General features: G+C 33.0%; 1 protein-coding gene across 2 annotated transcripts; it reads right to left on the minus strand.

The window, feature by feature from the left end:
• Positions 1-6,627: 6,627 nt before the first annotated feature.
• LOC108201899 (uncharacterized) lies at positions 6,628-9,721 on the minus strand. 2 transcript variants are annotated; one of them, XM_017370235.2, is made up of 4 exons: positions 9,548-9,721; positions 7,792-7,849; positions 7,552-7,602; positions 6,628-6,956 (listed from the first exon to the last, which is right to left on the minus strand). In XM_017370235.2, the coding sequence occupies exons 1-4, from the start codon at positions 9,608-9,610 to the stop codon at positions 6,733-6,735; spliced, it is 396 nt and encodes a 131-aa protein (XP_017225724.1). In that variant the 5' UTR covers positions 9,611-9,721; the 3' UTR covers positions 6,628-6,732. The 2 variants fall into 2 exon arrangements, 1 of the variants encoding a protein (XP_017225724.1); XR_010287267.1 differs by lacking the exon at positions 7,552-7,602 and having other exon boundaries at positions 6,664-6,956; positions 9,548-9,708.
• Positions 9,722-14,980: the final 5,259 nt, after the last annotated feature.

Below are 14,980 nucleotides of genomic sequence, written 5' to 3' on the forward strand. Positions count from 1 at the left end.
CAATGCAAGTTATAGTCGTTGGATGAATATGCAGTGATTCATAACATAGGTTTTTCAATGTCCTGTTGGATGGGATAAAATGATCCCGTCCAGCGATTAAAAACGTTGAATGTATTAAATTTCTGTTATAACTTTGGCCACTGGATATTCATCCAATTGCTCACAAATGATATGTCAGTTAAATTAGTCCTGACAGTCGACTGCCAGGGACCAGCACCCTTATAATATAAGAGTATTGTACTAGTATCAGTTTTAGAGCAATTTAACAATGTTCTCATTCAAATTTTAAATATTTATAAAAATTTATGTCATGATAATTTAGAATATATATATAACTAATTTCAACTCATTGTTATATGTAATCCTCATTATATATTTAATATTTTATTATTAAAGATTTTCTTTTATCCTCTTTTAAGTATGAAGAAGTAGAGAGGAAAAGGAGAGATTGGATATGATAATTATTTATGAAATGCAAGATATGCCAAGGGAAGAGGGCTCAAAGAAGTTGTCCTCGCGATATTAGACATGGATATTGTTGGATCAATTTTTTCCATCACGTGTCCTAAATTCCATTTTAGGATATCATATAATACATTTCTCCGACTTGCTCTTAAAACATCATTCTTATACTTTTAACAAGAATCTTTATCCACAAGCCCCATTATTATTAATATATTCGAATTGCAAGTGTTGATGGAAAGAAAACAATATATCTTATATGGATTAATTATCAAACTCATCACTGAAGTGGACAAACGGTATCAAACTCATCATTGATCTCCACGGGGTCTCAAGTGGCTCACTAAAGTCGCTTAATGGTATCAAACTCATCACTGCCGTTAAAAAATCTAACGGATATTTAGACGGAATGACACATTGGCCGTAGGGTTTGACATGTGGCATGCCACATAAGTTTACATGGAAATAAAGTATGCAATCTTTTTACTAAGGGAAAATAGATTTTTTTGCCACTCAACTTATAGTGTTTTTAGAAACTTATTATATTAGGTTTGGTTTTATTTTTAGCCACCAACTTAGGTTTGGATTCGATCACCAGTATTAAACTTATTGCGTTTTTAGAAACTAACCACTGAACTATAATTTTTTTATTTTACTCACTAGTGTTAGATTTAGCTCTTTTTTTTGTCACTGAAGTTAGGTTCAGATTTGATTATTAGCATTACATTTTATGTGTATCATTATTAAAATATAGTGGTAGTCGGTAATATTTTGATGATTTGATATATGTTTGTATTTTTATATGTAGTACTTTTTATGTCTTCAAGGTCGCTTACCTTGGATGATAAGAATTTTACACGCATTATATGTAGGGGAGAGCATGGGCCGGTTCGGCTCGGTTTCGGGATAAAACCGGAACCGCAACCATATATCTTCGGTTTTTAAAATCGAAAACCGCAACCACCGGTTCGGGTTCGGTTTCGGTTTAAAAACCTCGGTTCGGTTGTAATCGGTTCGGTTTCGGTTACAAAACCGACAAATATAAGAATGAAAAACAAAATATGAACAAGACAAATTAGTGCGCGTAATCTAAACATAATAATTGCTTGGACTCAATGAGTTTGCTGACTTGAGCCAAGAAGAGTTCAAGGACTCAAAGAAATACACCTGCAGACTGCAGTAACATGCAGCAGGAGCACAACTGCACAAGTCTAAGCAAGCCATGTCTAAATTCATATTACTAAATACTATCATCATCAGCAGGATTAAGTATAACAAAGAAAAACGACTAGTACAACATAAGCACATGATATAATATATATTATATTATATTTATTTATTGAAATAATCGGTTCGGTTCGGTTTTTTCCGGTTCGGTTTTAACCAATAACCGGAACCGAACCCATAACATCGGTTCGGTTTTTTATTTTTCGGTTTCGGTTTCGGATCGGTTTTTTACGGCTCGGTTTTCACCGGTTTTTCCCGGTTTCGGTTCGGTCTCGGTTTTTTTTCGGTTTTTTGCTCAGCCCTAATTATATGGCCTTTAAAAGATGTAGTTTCATATATAACTTTATTTTTTTTCTTCCGAATGAAAATTCAGCGTTTGAATTTTTACACACAAAAATAAGTTATGAAACTATGTTTTTGTTGATAGAGGAATTTGGTAATCAACAAAGATGAGGTTCATGGCCGGAATCAAGATCTGTGACGGTGGTTTCGGTCGCCGGAGTGCGGTGGTTGTGTATTTTTAGGGGTGGCTGAGATTAGGGTTTTGAGTTGGTCTCACGTGCTCTCAACTCATGATCCCCTAATGTGCCTACGTACCCCTATATTTATAGGGGATCAAGCCATACGTAGTTCTATTGAACCAAGACTCCTAGTTTGATCAGGACTAGGCCTCTTGGGGATAAGACCAACCTTGGGCCGGTGACTTATCACTTAGAGTTCTACTCCAGTTAGAAGTAAGCCTTGAGGCAACTACCTTAGACTCCTTGTCCAAGTACATCACGGATACGGCATCATCTCCACTACGAGAGATGACACTAACCGCTACTTTTCGTAGCATGGAGAAGACATCGGATAGAGCCGTGACCAATTCCTTGAGGTGTAGGGACGCGTCCTTACCCCTAGTGAAGGTTCTCACTAAGAGGTAAGACCATTGAGGAGCCAAATTACACGATCGTCTCAGTCCCCCAATGAGGGCTAACTCACCAGAATACAGGACCCAGACATATGATCGGCCTTCATGTCACCCCTGAGGGCCTTCTACAACCGTGATCACCCCAAGCCCCCGCACGAGGACAACCCGGCAGATAGCAGGATTGGGGATTATAGATCACGCCCGGTCGTAACCCGGGAACTACCAGATGAGCCTGATAACTTCCAGATGAGCCTGGCACTAGTCTTCATATCCCTCGGAAGGGTTGTTATATCCCCTGGAGGGGTAGGTCTTCGTATCCCTCGGAAGGGTCGTCATCGAGACTCACTCATCCTCACACATAATAAGTTTACCTGTGGGCGCGACCATGGAGGGCGCGCCCTAAGTCCTCGCATTCTCGTTTCTCCACGCGCCTTCAGTCAACCCCGCACTTTAGGGCCGCGCCCTCGGAATTACTCCGGGAAGGGCGCGCCCTTGTCCTTTCCTTCATGCTAAATTCAGTCATAACAGTTTTATAAGAATCTTAAATACATGCTAAGCACTAGAGAAAATTTGTAAACTAATGAGAGGGACGAAAGGAGTAATAATAATATAAAATGATGCATTATATATAGAGGACAATCATCTAAAATTAAGTTTCCTCTCTATTTATTTATCTCGAAAATTGTAATAAGATAAAGTTATTAAAATTTTTGAAGATAAATTTATGAAAGATCTTAGACTGAGCTAGTCCATTGAAAGTTTAATAGCGAAAGATGATGCGTCATATCACTCAATTACACTTTATCTTATGAGAGAGGGTGAATTGTGAAGTCATTGATTTCATATTCATGATTTATTGAATTTTTAGAATCTAATTACTATTATTCCTGATTTTAATTTTTCATCGGCTCATTTTATATTACTATTGCTATATATAAGGATATAAACATACGACACATCATCAAAATATTAGATACTATCACTATGTATAAATGATGATACAAAAAATTATCATAATGTTAGTAATCAAATCCAAACCAAAGTTGGTGGCTAAAAACAAAACCAAACCTAACATTAGTGACTAAAAGAATAAAAAAATTAGTTGGGTGGTAATTTCTAAAAACACTATAAGTTGAGTGGCAAAAAAATCTATTTTCCTTTTTACTAAATTACTTTTAGGATATAATTATCTAAATAAATGCATGGAACTAAATTTTAATATATAATTAACTAAACAATTAAGATTAACTTTTATGTTTTTTATTAGATTATAATTATTTTTGAATAATATTGAAATGTTTTCTCTTTTAATAATTATAATTATTATTGTTGGCAAAAAAATATTTTTAAATTTTCTTTTGGAGTTTCTTGTACCAAACAAAAACATGAAAATAAAAATATATGTAAATTTAACATATGAAGCAGCATACATTGTTTGAATTTCCAAAAACAACACATAATATTTAAAGGTTAAATGAAAGATGGATCCAAAAACAAACATTGTTCAAGCTTAATTAATTAAAATGTTAACCGAATGAAAACAAGTTCAAGAAATATCAGTGAACCTAGAATTAAAATGTTAAACTTGTCTAGCTGTCTCATAATCATATTTTTCTGACATTTGTTCTTTCGATGACCACTTTCCCCACATTTGCTGCAATGCATCCTCCTTCTACTATTGAATCTTTGAAGATATGTAGCTACTGTTGACATATGTTTTACTCTTGTTTACTTTCTTTCTTTCTATTTTCTACATTTATTTTCTTTCATTTGTTTTTTTCGGTCTTTTTTATTAACGTGCCACGTCAACCGCCAATGTATCATTCCGTCTAAACTTCCGTTAGGTTTTTTAACGGCAGTGATGAGTTTGATACCATAAAGCGACTTTAGTGAGCCACTTGAGACCCCGTAGAGATCAGTGATGAGTTTGATACCATTTGTCCACTTCAGTGATGAGTTTGATAATTAACCCTATCTTATATTTATATAAAGGAGGGTCTCAGCAGGCTGACGTAGCGTCTTCCCCCTCCCGCTTTCTATTTTCCTGAATTCCTAGAATTTCACTATTTGTTGATATATATTCAAATCTTAAAATTCTCAACAGGAATTGAAATTGAAAAGTCTCGGTACTAATAATTGAAGTTCTTATGTCAGGTGGGTATTCGTAAAGATCGAAACCGAAGATTTAAGTTCAGGTTCACCCCTCAAGGCTGATGATCAACGAAACTTTTCTCCATGGCATCCAGATCTTTTTCAGTTGGGACAATTCTGCTCCTAAATGCTACGAGTTCGCTTTCGATCACTCTTATGAAGGTCTCAGCAGGCTGACGTGGCGTCTTCCTCCTCCCGCTTTCTATTTTCCTGAATTCCTAGAATTTCACTATTTGTTGATATATATTCAAATCTTAAAATTCTCAACGGAAATTGATATTGAAAAGTCTCGGTACTAATAATTGAAGTTCTTATTTCTGGTGGGTATTCGTAAAGATCGAAACCGAAGATTTAAGTTCAGATTCACCCCTCAAGGCTGATGTTCAACGAAACTTTTCTCCATGACATCCAGATCTTTTTCAGTCGGGATTAAAATGAGACTTGAGTAGATTAGTCTTAAAAATATAAGTGAAAGATGTCCTAGCAATTTAAGACATTTCTAGGATGCTGTCAAAGCTTTTATTTTTATTAATTAATATAAATTTGATTTAGGACACCAAATATATAAGGGATTAATAATCAAGTGAATCATCAAACTAGGCTCGATATATCAAGTTGGTCATCAAACTCAAAACAGTCCCAAATCGGTCACTTAAGTCAGATACACATATCTCTAAATATGAGTTAGGAGTAGGAAAATATTATTTATACAGGTTTACACATTATTCTTAAACATTACCACAATTAAGTACAAAGTTATGTTTTCTAGTATTTATGATAATATATTTAGATTTTATCAAGTAAAAGTAAATAGTAAATAAACTTGATAAAATCAAAATATATTATCATAAATACTACAAGTCATAATCTTGTACGTAGTTGTGGTATCATTCAAGTATAATGTGTAAACCTCTATAGATAATATATTTACTTCTTGAACTCATATTTAGAAGTATTTATAACCGACTTAAGTGACTGATTTAAGACCGTTGAGTTCAGTGACCAACTTGATATATCGAGCCACCTTCATGACTCACTTGATTATTAACCGATTATACCCTTAGTGGGCCACTACGATTTCAGACCCTAACCTGAGCCGGACAATACACACGGTCACACACAGTGAGCAGCTCCGTTTTAAGACCCTTACCTGAGCTGGACACAACACGGTGGGCAGCTTCGGTTTAGCTGTTATTTAAATGCAAGTTTGATTACAAGTAGTTACCTGCACCTTTCCCTTGGCTAGCATATATTTGCTTTTATCTTGAAATATATGGAACTGATTGCCTACTTCTTGTGTGTGTGACAATGGTTGTTTTTGGATTTACTGAGTTAACATTGCACCCCAGTTGAAACAAATGAGAATGAGATTGTAATACATTAGAAATCACATTCTCTTTCACATCAATCGACTTGGAACGTCATAAATCTATGATAACACTGCCTCAATGTGTTCCGGTGCAACTTCAGTTCGATTCCACCAGTTTTTAGAAGAACCTGCTATTTGATGATTATATATGACTAATCCTTTTAGAATTTATTAAAGGCTCTGACCTTGTTGACCTCTAAAATCATAAATTCAAACCAAAACATTAGTCACAAACAAAAATGAGGATATAAATTGTTAGCTCAACTGCAACTCAAAACCTGGTTGACTGGTTCATGACCCAAGTGTTGCAAGCTTTTACTTGTGAAACAAAGCACGAAGTTGAAGTCCGTTCAATGCTTAAAATAAAAACGGTTATTAGTAAGATTAAGCAGAGATTTTCAGTCTACGGGCACCTCCCAAAGGCTGTGGCATACATATCCAAAATTTAAATCTTAATTGTCATAGTGATTGACATGTTCTGATTTTCTGTACGATAACGAGTTGATTAGTTGAACATTGCAGTTTAATTTCAGGCAAAATGGACAATAAAGAGGATGACAACATAAGCATGCGTTAATCGCTCTACGCTAATATATGGAAACTAGGAAAATCAATAGATCTGATTAACAAAAGCTTCTATAAAACCCCAGCCATCTTCAATATCAGGTCCCACCCAGAAACCTGATATTACGATATAAGTTTTTGGACTTACATTACAATGATTAGAAATTCGTGCAGACAAATGTGCACGGGCTGCCATTTGTAGGCAATGGCAGGTTGCATTTACAGAGAGTATGCCACTAGCCAAGCATTCATGACGAAGAATTTTGACAACTGCAAACAAAATTTGAAGCGTCAGCTCAATCAAATTTCCAATTCAAGGTTATATTTGAGTACCTATGTAATCACAGCCTTAACATCTATACATGAGAACTCGATATAATGTTCCTTGCACTAATCACAAGTCCAACATAAGAGAATGAAGATGGTCTCTGTTTCATATTATTGTTTCATAATCGTGATGAAATTGTTAACCGCTGTGTGCTGCAATAGAGAAGAGAGAAACAGTGCCATGCTCCCATCCTCAATTAAAGTGTGCCACCTTTATCCATTTTTTACTTTGACTATATATGTGTAGACTCTAAATCTGATTTAATTTTATTAATACTGAGTGTTTATAAGATCTCTTTGAAGCACCATGAAATCAAAAAATCACAAATCAAGTTCACCATGACCTTAGTCCTTAGCTGTCAATTGTATCTTGCTATTTAAGATATTTTAATCAAGTGGAGTTGACACAGTCGCACACTGACTCGGAACTTTGGTACTCTGGTAGACTACTGCAAGTCTGCAAGTATTTGCAACTAAAAGGGAAGAGGTGCATTCTATGGGTTACAATAATAAAGCATGAACCCGGAATGTCAAATACCTGGTATGTAGCTGAAGGCAAAACTAACAGTCTGACAGCCAATTCCATGTTCTGTAAGAAGTATTTATTAAATTTTTAAAGGAAGCGCACTCTGGCCACACTTAATTACTTTAAATGTTTTTTATACAGTTCCAAATAAATAATATTGTGAGAGATAATAATATAATATACAAATTAAGCCACAGCATGGTGGTAGCCAATAGCAAAAATAAATTAGTACAAGTAGACAAAAGATATAACCTGTTCCACAGGTGGTTGGTTTTAGCAGACTTCTGCGTGATCTCGTCAGGTGTATATTCTACAACAATTACACAGATATCAATTCAGAAGTATGCCCACCCAATAACATATAAGATATTCATTTTCCATGAACCAGACAATTGCATAGGTAGAATGGTAGACCAATGATACACGAATATCAGTTTGGTTGTTATCAAAATGTAAACACATAGTTACATTGTAAAGGAAATAGCTACAACAATGTCCAAGAGTTTGCTACAGGGAAATTAAAGCAAATTTACAATGACCTTACAGACCACTCAGTTGAGAACCAGTAGTTAAAGTTCTACAAAAAAAATTAGATTAAAACTTAATAAGATAACGCTCTGGCCAGACATTAAAACTCTTAATTAATTGTCTTAGCAGAACTGTGCACTATAGGTAGATAGATATAAGTACCTTGGAAAAAAAAATTCAAATTACTCTGATTTTTAATAGAACAGGAAACATATTCCACACCCATATTTATCCCATTTCGATATATAAATTGTTTCAAGACTTAAAACAATTTAATCAAGATTTTAGACGATGTTCAAGCTCAACTTAATTTAATAGTTTTGACTTGTTAGTTCTTCCTCTAGTTCGGAAAAGGTAACCCCAAGAGATAAATGTTTCTGAAAAAGAGCTTATGTTACATAATGATGTATAACTATATGGTTGAGATTAAGATTTACCATGCATCAATTTGTTAATAAAGGTTGTAGATTTTGTTGTTGCAAATCTTAATAAAGCCTATCTGCTGCCGACAAAAGGCTTATCATGTTTAGGATGCTTCAATAGAAAAGATGCACGAGTATCCATTAAAGAATAAGAAGACTATGTTATACATCCTTGAGTAAGTTTTAACATTTTCTTGTTGAAACTTGTCATATCGTTATATAGGGGGTTAATGCAGTTATGGAGGTAAGTTGTCATATCGTTATATAGGGGTTAATGCAGTTACGGAGGTAAGTTGTAATCTTTTGTCATTAAATGTGTTGACATATTCATCTTGAGAATGAAATCCATAATATGACAAGTAGGCTGCATAAAATGGAGTAAAGTAATGTGATTGTGCCATCTGGAAAACATAATTCCTTACCTCCCAAGAAATCCTAAATCCCATGAATTATAAGTTTGGTTTTTCTATACATCATTCAATTATTCTATTAAAAACAATTAAGAGAGTAAATCATCTAAAAGTTTCTATTATATTAACATAACATTTGGAAATTCATTTTCACAAAAAAGTTCAAACTATACACTACATGCACTACATGCACATAAATTTATTAGTTCTCTCTAATTTCTCACCTGATATCTATGGTTATATAATATAAAATTTATTAGTTCTCTCTAATTTCTCACCTGATATCTATGGTTATATAATATAAAAGAAAACACTAGCATAAAAAACTTGATGCCGAAAATCAAAATTTATATGACAAGTTAAAGCTAGAGGCTAGTCATTCAAATTTTAGTTCTAACAAATTATCATAAGGTTGGTGTGCATTACTGATAGTTCACTACTTGTGTTCCAGTTGATTATAAGACTCCTAGCCTCACTTGCATACCTTTATAAATTCAGAAACCCCAAATTGACCCATTTAAAAAATTAATTTAGTAAAGAACGAGAATGAGCAGTTTTCATATAATAGCTCAGTGAATTGACATTATATTTGGAGCACATATATATATGTAATCGAAGATATCATAAAATGGGTTAATAAAAAGTTACCTGAATTAGGGTTTTATATGGTGAGATAAGCGCTGAGAAGCTCAAGTTCACTGAGCAGGCCATGGCACCGCAGAAATGGAGGCCAGTGCTGCAGAGTGATTCCGGATAATATTATAAACATATCTGGGCCGGGTCGATTGTGGGTCTGTGGCTGCTTTCATAATTGGTGTTGTACACCAAATTTATCACAACAGCTCTTTGGGCTTCGATTGGAAGTGCTGGATAATATTTTTGTAATGTCTTTATAAATTTATAAACATATTAAATTTATAAATTGATATTTTTGAGTCAAATTTGATAGCTAATAAAGTTATACTCCCTCCATCCATCTAATTTCTATACACTTTTTTTTTTGATGTCTCATTCAATTCTATACTCCCTCTGTCCCATTTTATGTGACCCTTATTCTTTTTGGGGACGTCCCAAAAAGAATGAACCTATCGTACTTACTATTTTTGAACACTACTTTTTACTATTACACCCACTACTTTCTTCCACTATCTCCATTCTATAATAATATAAAGTTAGGGGTGGCAGTTTCGGGTAACGGGTCGTGTTCGTGTCAGCAATCGGGTCAATTTCGAGTCGATTTCGGGTCAAGTTAAAATCACTTAAAATTGAATAAAACTGAAAATTGAAGTTATTAGAAACGAAATTAGAATTTCGGGTCATGTCAGGTCCATTTCGTGTCAAAACGGGTGATTTTCGGGTCACTTTCGGGTTTTGTCTCAGTAAATCGGGTTACGGGTTTGGGTCGGGTTCGGGTCGTGTCTGATATTGCCAGCCCATTATAAACACTATTACACCCACTATCTTCCTCCACTATCTCAAATCTATTATTAAATATTGATAGGTCCCACAACTTTACCCACTTTTCAACTAAACTTACTATCTTTTTCTTAATCTCCGTGAAAGTCAAACCAGCTCACTCAATATGGGACGGAGGGAGTACATTTCAAAACCTTCCCAAAATGGTAATTTTTTATAATATAAAAAACCCAACCACTCACTACTTTCATCCACTCCTAAAAATTTATCAATTTTAATCTCTGTGTCCAATCCAAACGTATACATATCAAGGGAACGGACGGAGCAGCAGGTTTTGACTAATATCAAATAGCATGTGCTTTCTGAAAATATGGGTTCATTTTTCATATTTTAAATTCAAGCCAGAATTTGTTACTCCATACATGTTTTCAGTTGTCAAATATACATATTCGTTCTTTTTTTTTTAATAAAAAAATTGATGTTGTGCAAAATAATTTCAAAAGAGCAGTGCTAGATGAATAAAATTGTGTGGAAAAATTTTGTACATAAGACGTTGCAATTGATGTGGTGAGTTTTAATTTAGGTTGTTATATAAATACGTTAGACTCATTTCAAATTCCAATTAAAACCCACCACATGTCATTATTTACAAATTTTTGTACATAATTATGTAAACCAAGCATTATTCATTTTAAAAAATTTATAAATTAGTATTAATTACGAGGAAAGTGAATTTATTGGTTTGAGCACTTTGTATTAATCGGATATTTAAAAATCAATAGAAATGGATAAAGTTTGAGATTTAAATTTCGTTTTCACCTAAAAATTGAATTTTGAAACTTTTTCTAACACCGAAAAAGATAAAATTAATTTTCTCCTTCAAATAATTTCGAAACTGAAAAAGGTAATCTTGAATTTTATTTTTAATATTGAAATTTATATTTAAAAAATTCCAAAAAATTATTAGAAAAATAGAATAGAGCCACCGAACTTCACCCACAATTTTTTCGCTTTCTGTTTTATTTTTAACTTGAGATAATTTACTCTGACTCTTTATACTAATGCACTCAGTACTCCAAACTATTTCACGCTTCTTGTTTTGTTTTTAGGATTTGTCTAGTGTGTGCCCATGGGCACATGCTAAGCACGGAAACTCATAAATTTGGTGTGTTTTTATTGGTGTGGTTGGTGTGAATGCAGGGGGCCATCTTTATTAAAGGAGTGCAAGCCAATCAAAACATAGAAAAACTATCAAATTTTGTGCTTATTGTGTGCCCATGGGCACACACTAGAAAAACCGTTGTTTTTAACTAGTTGAGAAGCCGCGCGTTGCGGCGGCCTATAAAAATTATATTAATGATTTAATATTAATATTTGTAGAATAAAATAATTTTGTGGCTGTCTATAAAATGTATATTAATGTTTCAAAATTAATATTTGTAGGAAAAAAAATTTATATTATAAAAATATTGATGTAATACCAATAGAGCTACTATATTCCATAACTTGTATGCTACTCTTTCCCATAATTAAATAAACTGAAACAAAATCAAATTAAAACTTTCAAGCTACTATATTCCATAAATAATCTTAAACAAAATCAGATTCTGAAACTTACTTTTAATATACCTCAAACTAAAAAAAGGAGTTCTAATTTTGGATTTTTTTAATCCAAAAATTCCAGAAAATTAGAAAAATAGAACGGAGCGATGTGAGAGGCGCCACCTACACGCCCCTCGCTTCTCCTTTATATAAGTATACTGTTGAGAAGTCGCGCGTTGCGGCGACCTATAAAAAATTATATTAATAATTCTACACGCCTCTCGCTTCTCCTTATTAATTATATTACAAAATTGGACTATAATTTATGAGTGAAAAAATGAAATTAAATAAATTTCTACATGTAATTAACGATTTAAGGCATGACGAATCTTAATCTTAGTTGTGTGTTTTTTTTAAAAATAAGCATGTTTTTCACTAATATTTTTATTAAAATTCAAACACTACTTCTTAGACATATACATCATGCCCTACATGTAAAAAGCATAAGACTCTTTAACAGAACTGATTGATGACAGATTGACCAATAAAACAGACAGTAAGTTTGCAAGAACATAAGTGCGTTAAAGTCAAAAAGATATTGAGATGCAAATCCGAAACCATCCTCAGTTTTAATAGAGATAAACATTATGTTCTAGTTATACGAACATTAATCATGTCGAGACGTATGAATTCCAATTTATGCAGGTGTATATTAGTGACTCATTCCTCCAATTTATTTGGATTGGTTGTGTGCAAAAACATCAATATAAATTCATGAGATAGCAGTCTACTCCCACATCCGACAAACTCTTACTCTTGTCAATGAATCATCTCTATTGCCATTTAAAACATCTATCATAGTGTAAATCATTATTGTATTAGATAGAGAAGATAAATAGGCACAAAAAAATGTTTATGAAGCGTATTCGTCCCCTCATCATATGTGTAGAACGATAGCTTCCCAAAATAAAACGGGTTACGATGTCGTTGCATGAGAACGGCACTACCAGTGAGTAGGGTTGTGGTATCGAGAGAGAAGGTTGTGTTTAGATGATTCAAAACCCTACTACCTAGAGAGGTATTTATAAGTACAGAGAGTCAGAGAGACTTGTGTGATATTCTTTTCCATAATAATATATAATCTGAAACAGAATCAGATTAAAAAACTGACTTGCAAGCTACTGTATTCCATAAATAATCTGAAACAGAATCAGAATAATTTATGCCAAGATATATACCATATCAAATAATCTGAAACAAAAAAAAATAATTTTTACTTTTGATATTTTTCATCCAAAAATTTTAGAAAAATAGAATGGTGCTATCTGAGAGGCGCCACCTACACGCCCCTCGCTTCTCCTTTATATTGAATACTAGTTGAGAAGCCGCGCGTTGCGGCGGCCTATAAAAATTATATTAATGATTTAATATTAATATTTGTAGAATAAAATAATTTTATGACTGTCTATAAAAAGTATATTAATATTTCAAAATTAATATTTGTAGGATAAAATAAATTTATATTTTAAAAATCTTGATGTAATACCAATACTAATATATACTCCCTCCGTCCCAGTAGGTTATATACGTTTGGTGTGGACACGGAGACCAAGAAAAAGTGTAAAAAATGAGTAAAATGGGATGAAAAGTGGGTAAAATGACGGGACCCATTTATATTTAATTATAAATTTGTGATAGTGGAAGAAAGTAGTGGGGGTAATAGTGTTTATATTATTATAAAATGAAGATAGTGGAGTAAGGTAGTTGGTGTAATAGTGTTTTACATTATTAAAAGTTGCTATTTTAAGAATGTATAGAAATGATGGGACATCCCAAAAAGAAAAATGTATAGAAATGACTGGGACGGAGGGAGTAATAAAATTGCAAAATTGGACTATAATTCATGGTGGAAAAAATGAAAATAAATTTATACACGTAATTAACAATTTAAAGCATGACGAACTTTATTTTATTTGTTTTTTTTAAAAGTAATCATGTTCTTACATTGTCACCTTCCTCCAATTTTTTTGGATTGATTGTGCACAAAAACATCTAACTTAAATATAACTACCCTCTTAAAAGTTGCTTGAACCGAGCAAACAGATAATGCATTAATAATTTTTTCATGTATACAAAGTAAATTATATAAAAATTAACAACAACAAACATGTCTGATGAACAAAACAAATATTATAAAAGAATAACCAACAAACATACATCACTAATAGTTAATTTATTGACATCAACTATCAATATCATGTCAAGAAACAGATAATGCATGAATAATTTTTTCATGTATACAAAATAAATAATATAAAAATTAACAACAACAAACATATCCGATGAATAAAACAAATATTATAAAAAATAACCAACAAACATACATCACTAATAATTAATTTATTTACATCAACCATCAATATCATGTCAAGACTATATTCTTTTCCGTGTTTGGATTTATCGACTCTAATATAACGGTCTATAACTACATTTGCTTGCAACAACCTTTACTGTATAAACAGCCTTCACTTATCGTTGCAGAAGAACGACACCTCCGAGTTAGAAATCGAGTAAGAGAAAGGTATTTCTAATTGTTGATATTTTCCATCTAAAAATTCCAGAAAATTAAAAAAAATAGAACGGAGCGATGTGAGAGGCGCCACCTACACGCCCCTCGTTTCTCCTTTAAAAATCGAGTAAGAGAACTATCAGGTAGGTTTGTGGTATTGAGAGAGGAGGTTGTGTTTAGATGATCCAAAACCTTACTATCTATACGGGTATTTATAGGTGCAGAGAGACTTGTTTGCTACTTTTTCCCATAATTAAATAATCTGAACAAAATCAGATTAAAATTTTCAAGCTACTATATTCCATAAATAATCTGTCTTTCCCATAATTAAATAATCTGAAACAAAATCAGATTAAAACTTTCAAGCTACTATATTCCATAAATAATTCGAAACAAAATCAGATTCTGAAACTTGCTTCTAATATACCCGAAACTAAAAAAGGTAGTTCTAATTTTTGATATTTTTCATCCAAAAATTCCGGAAAATTAGAAAAACAGAACGGAGCGATGTGAGAGGCGCCACCTACACGCCCCTCGCTTCTCCTTTATATAAG

Source organism: Daucus carota, chromosome 9, assembly GCF_001625215.2.
Source record: "Daucus carota subsp. sativus chromosome 9, DH1 v3.0, whole genome shotgun sequence".
In the NCBI taxonomy this organism is placed as follows: domain Eukaryota; kingdom Viridiplantae; phylum Streptophyta; class Magnoliopsida; order Apiales; family Apiaceae; genus Daucus; species Daucus carota.

What these genes read in the sequence shown, in the direction of transcription:
- LOC108201899 (XM_017370235.2), bottom strand. Translation starts at nt 9,610, where the DNA reads ATGGCCTGCTCAGTGAACTTGAGCTTCTCAGCGCTTATCTCACCATAT. An exon ending in CATATAAAACCCTAATTCAG is followed by an intron (nt 7,850 to 9,547) that starts GTAACTTTTTAT and finishes TAATTGTTGTAG; the next exon opens with AATATACACCTGACGAGATC. An exon ending in ACCAACCACCTGTGGAACAG is followed by an intron (nt 7,603 to 7,791) that starts GTTATATCTTTT and finishes TACTTCTTACAG; the next exon opens with AACATGGAATTGGCTGTCAG.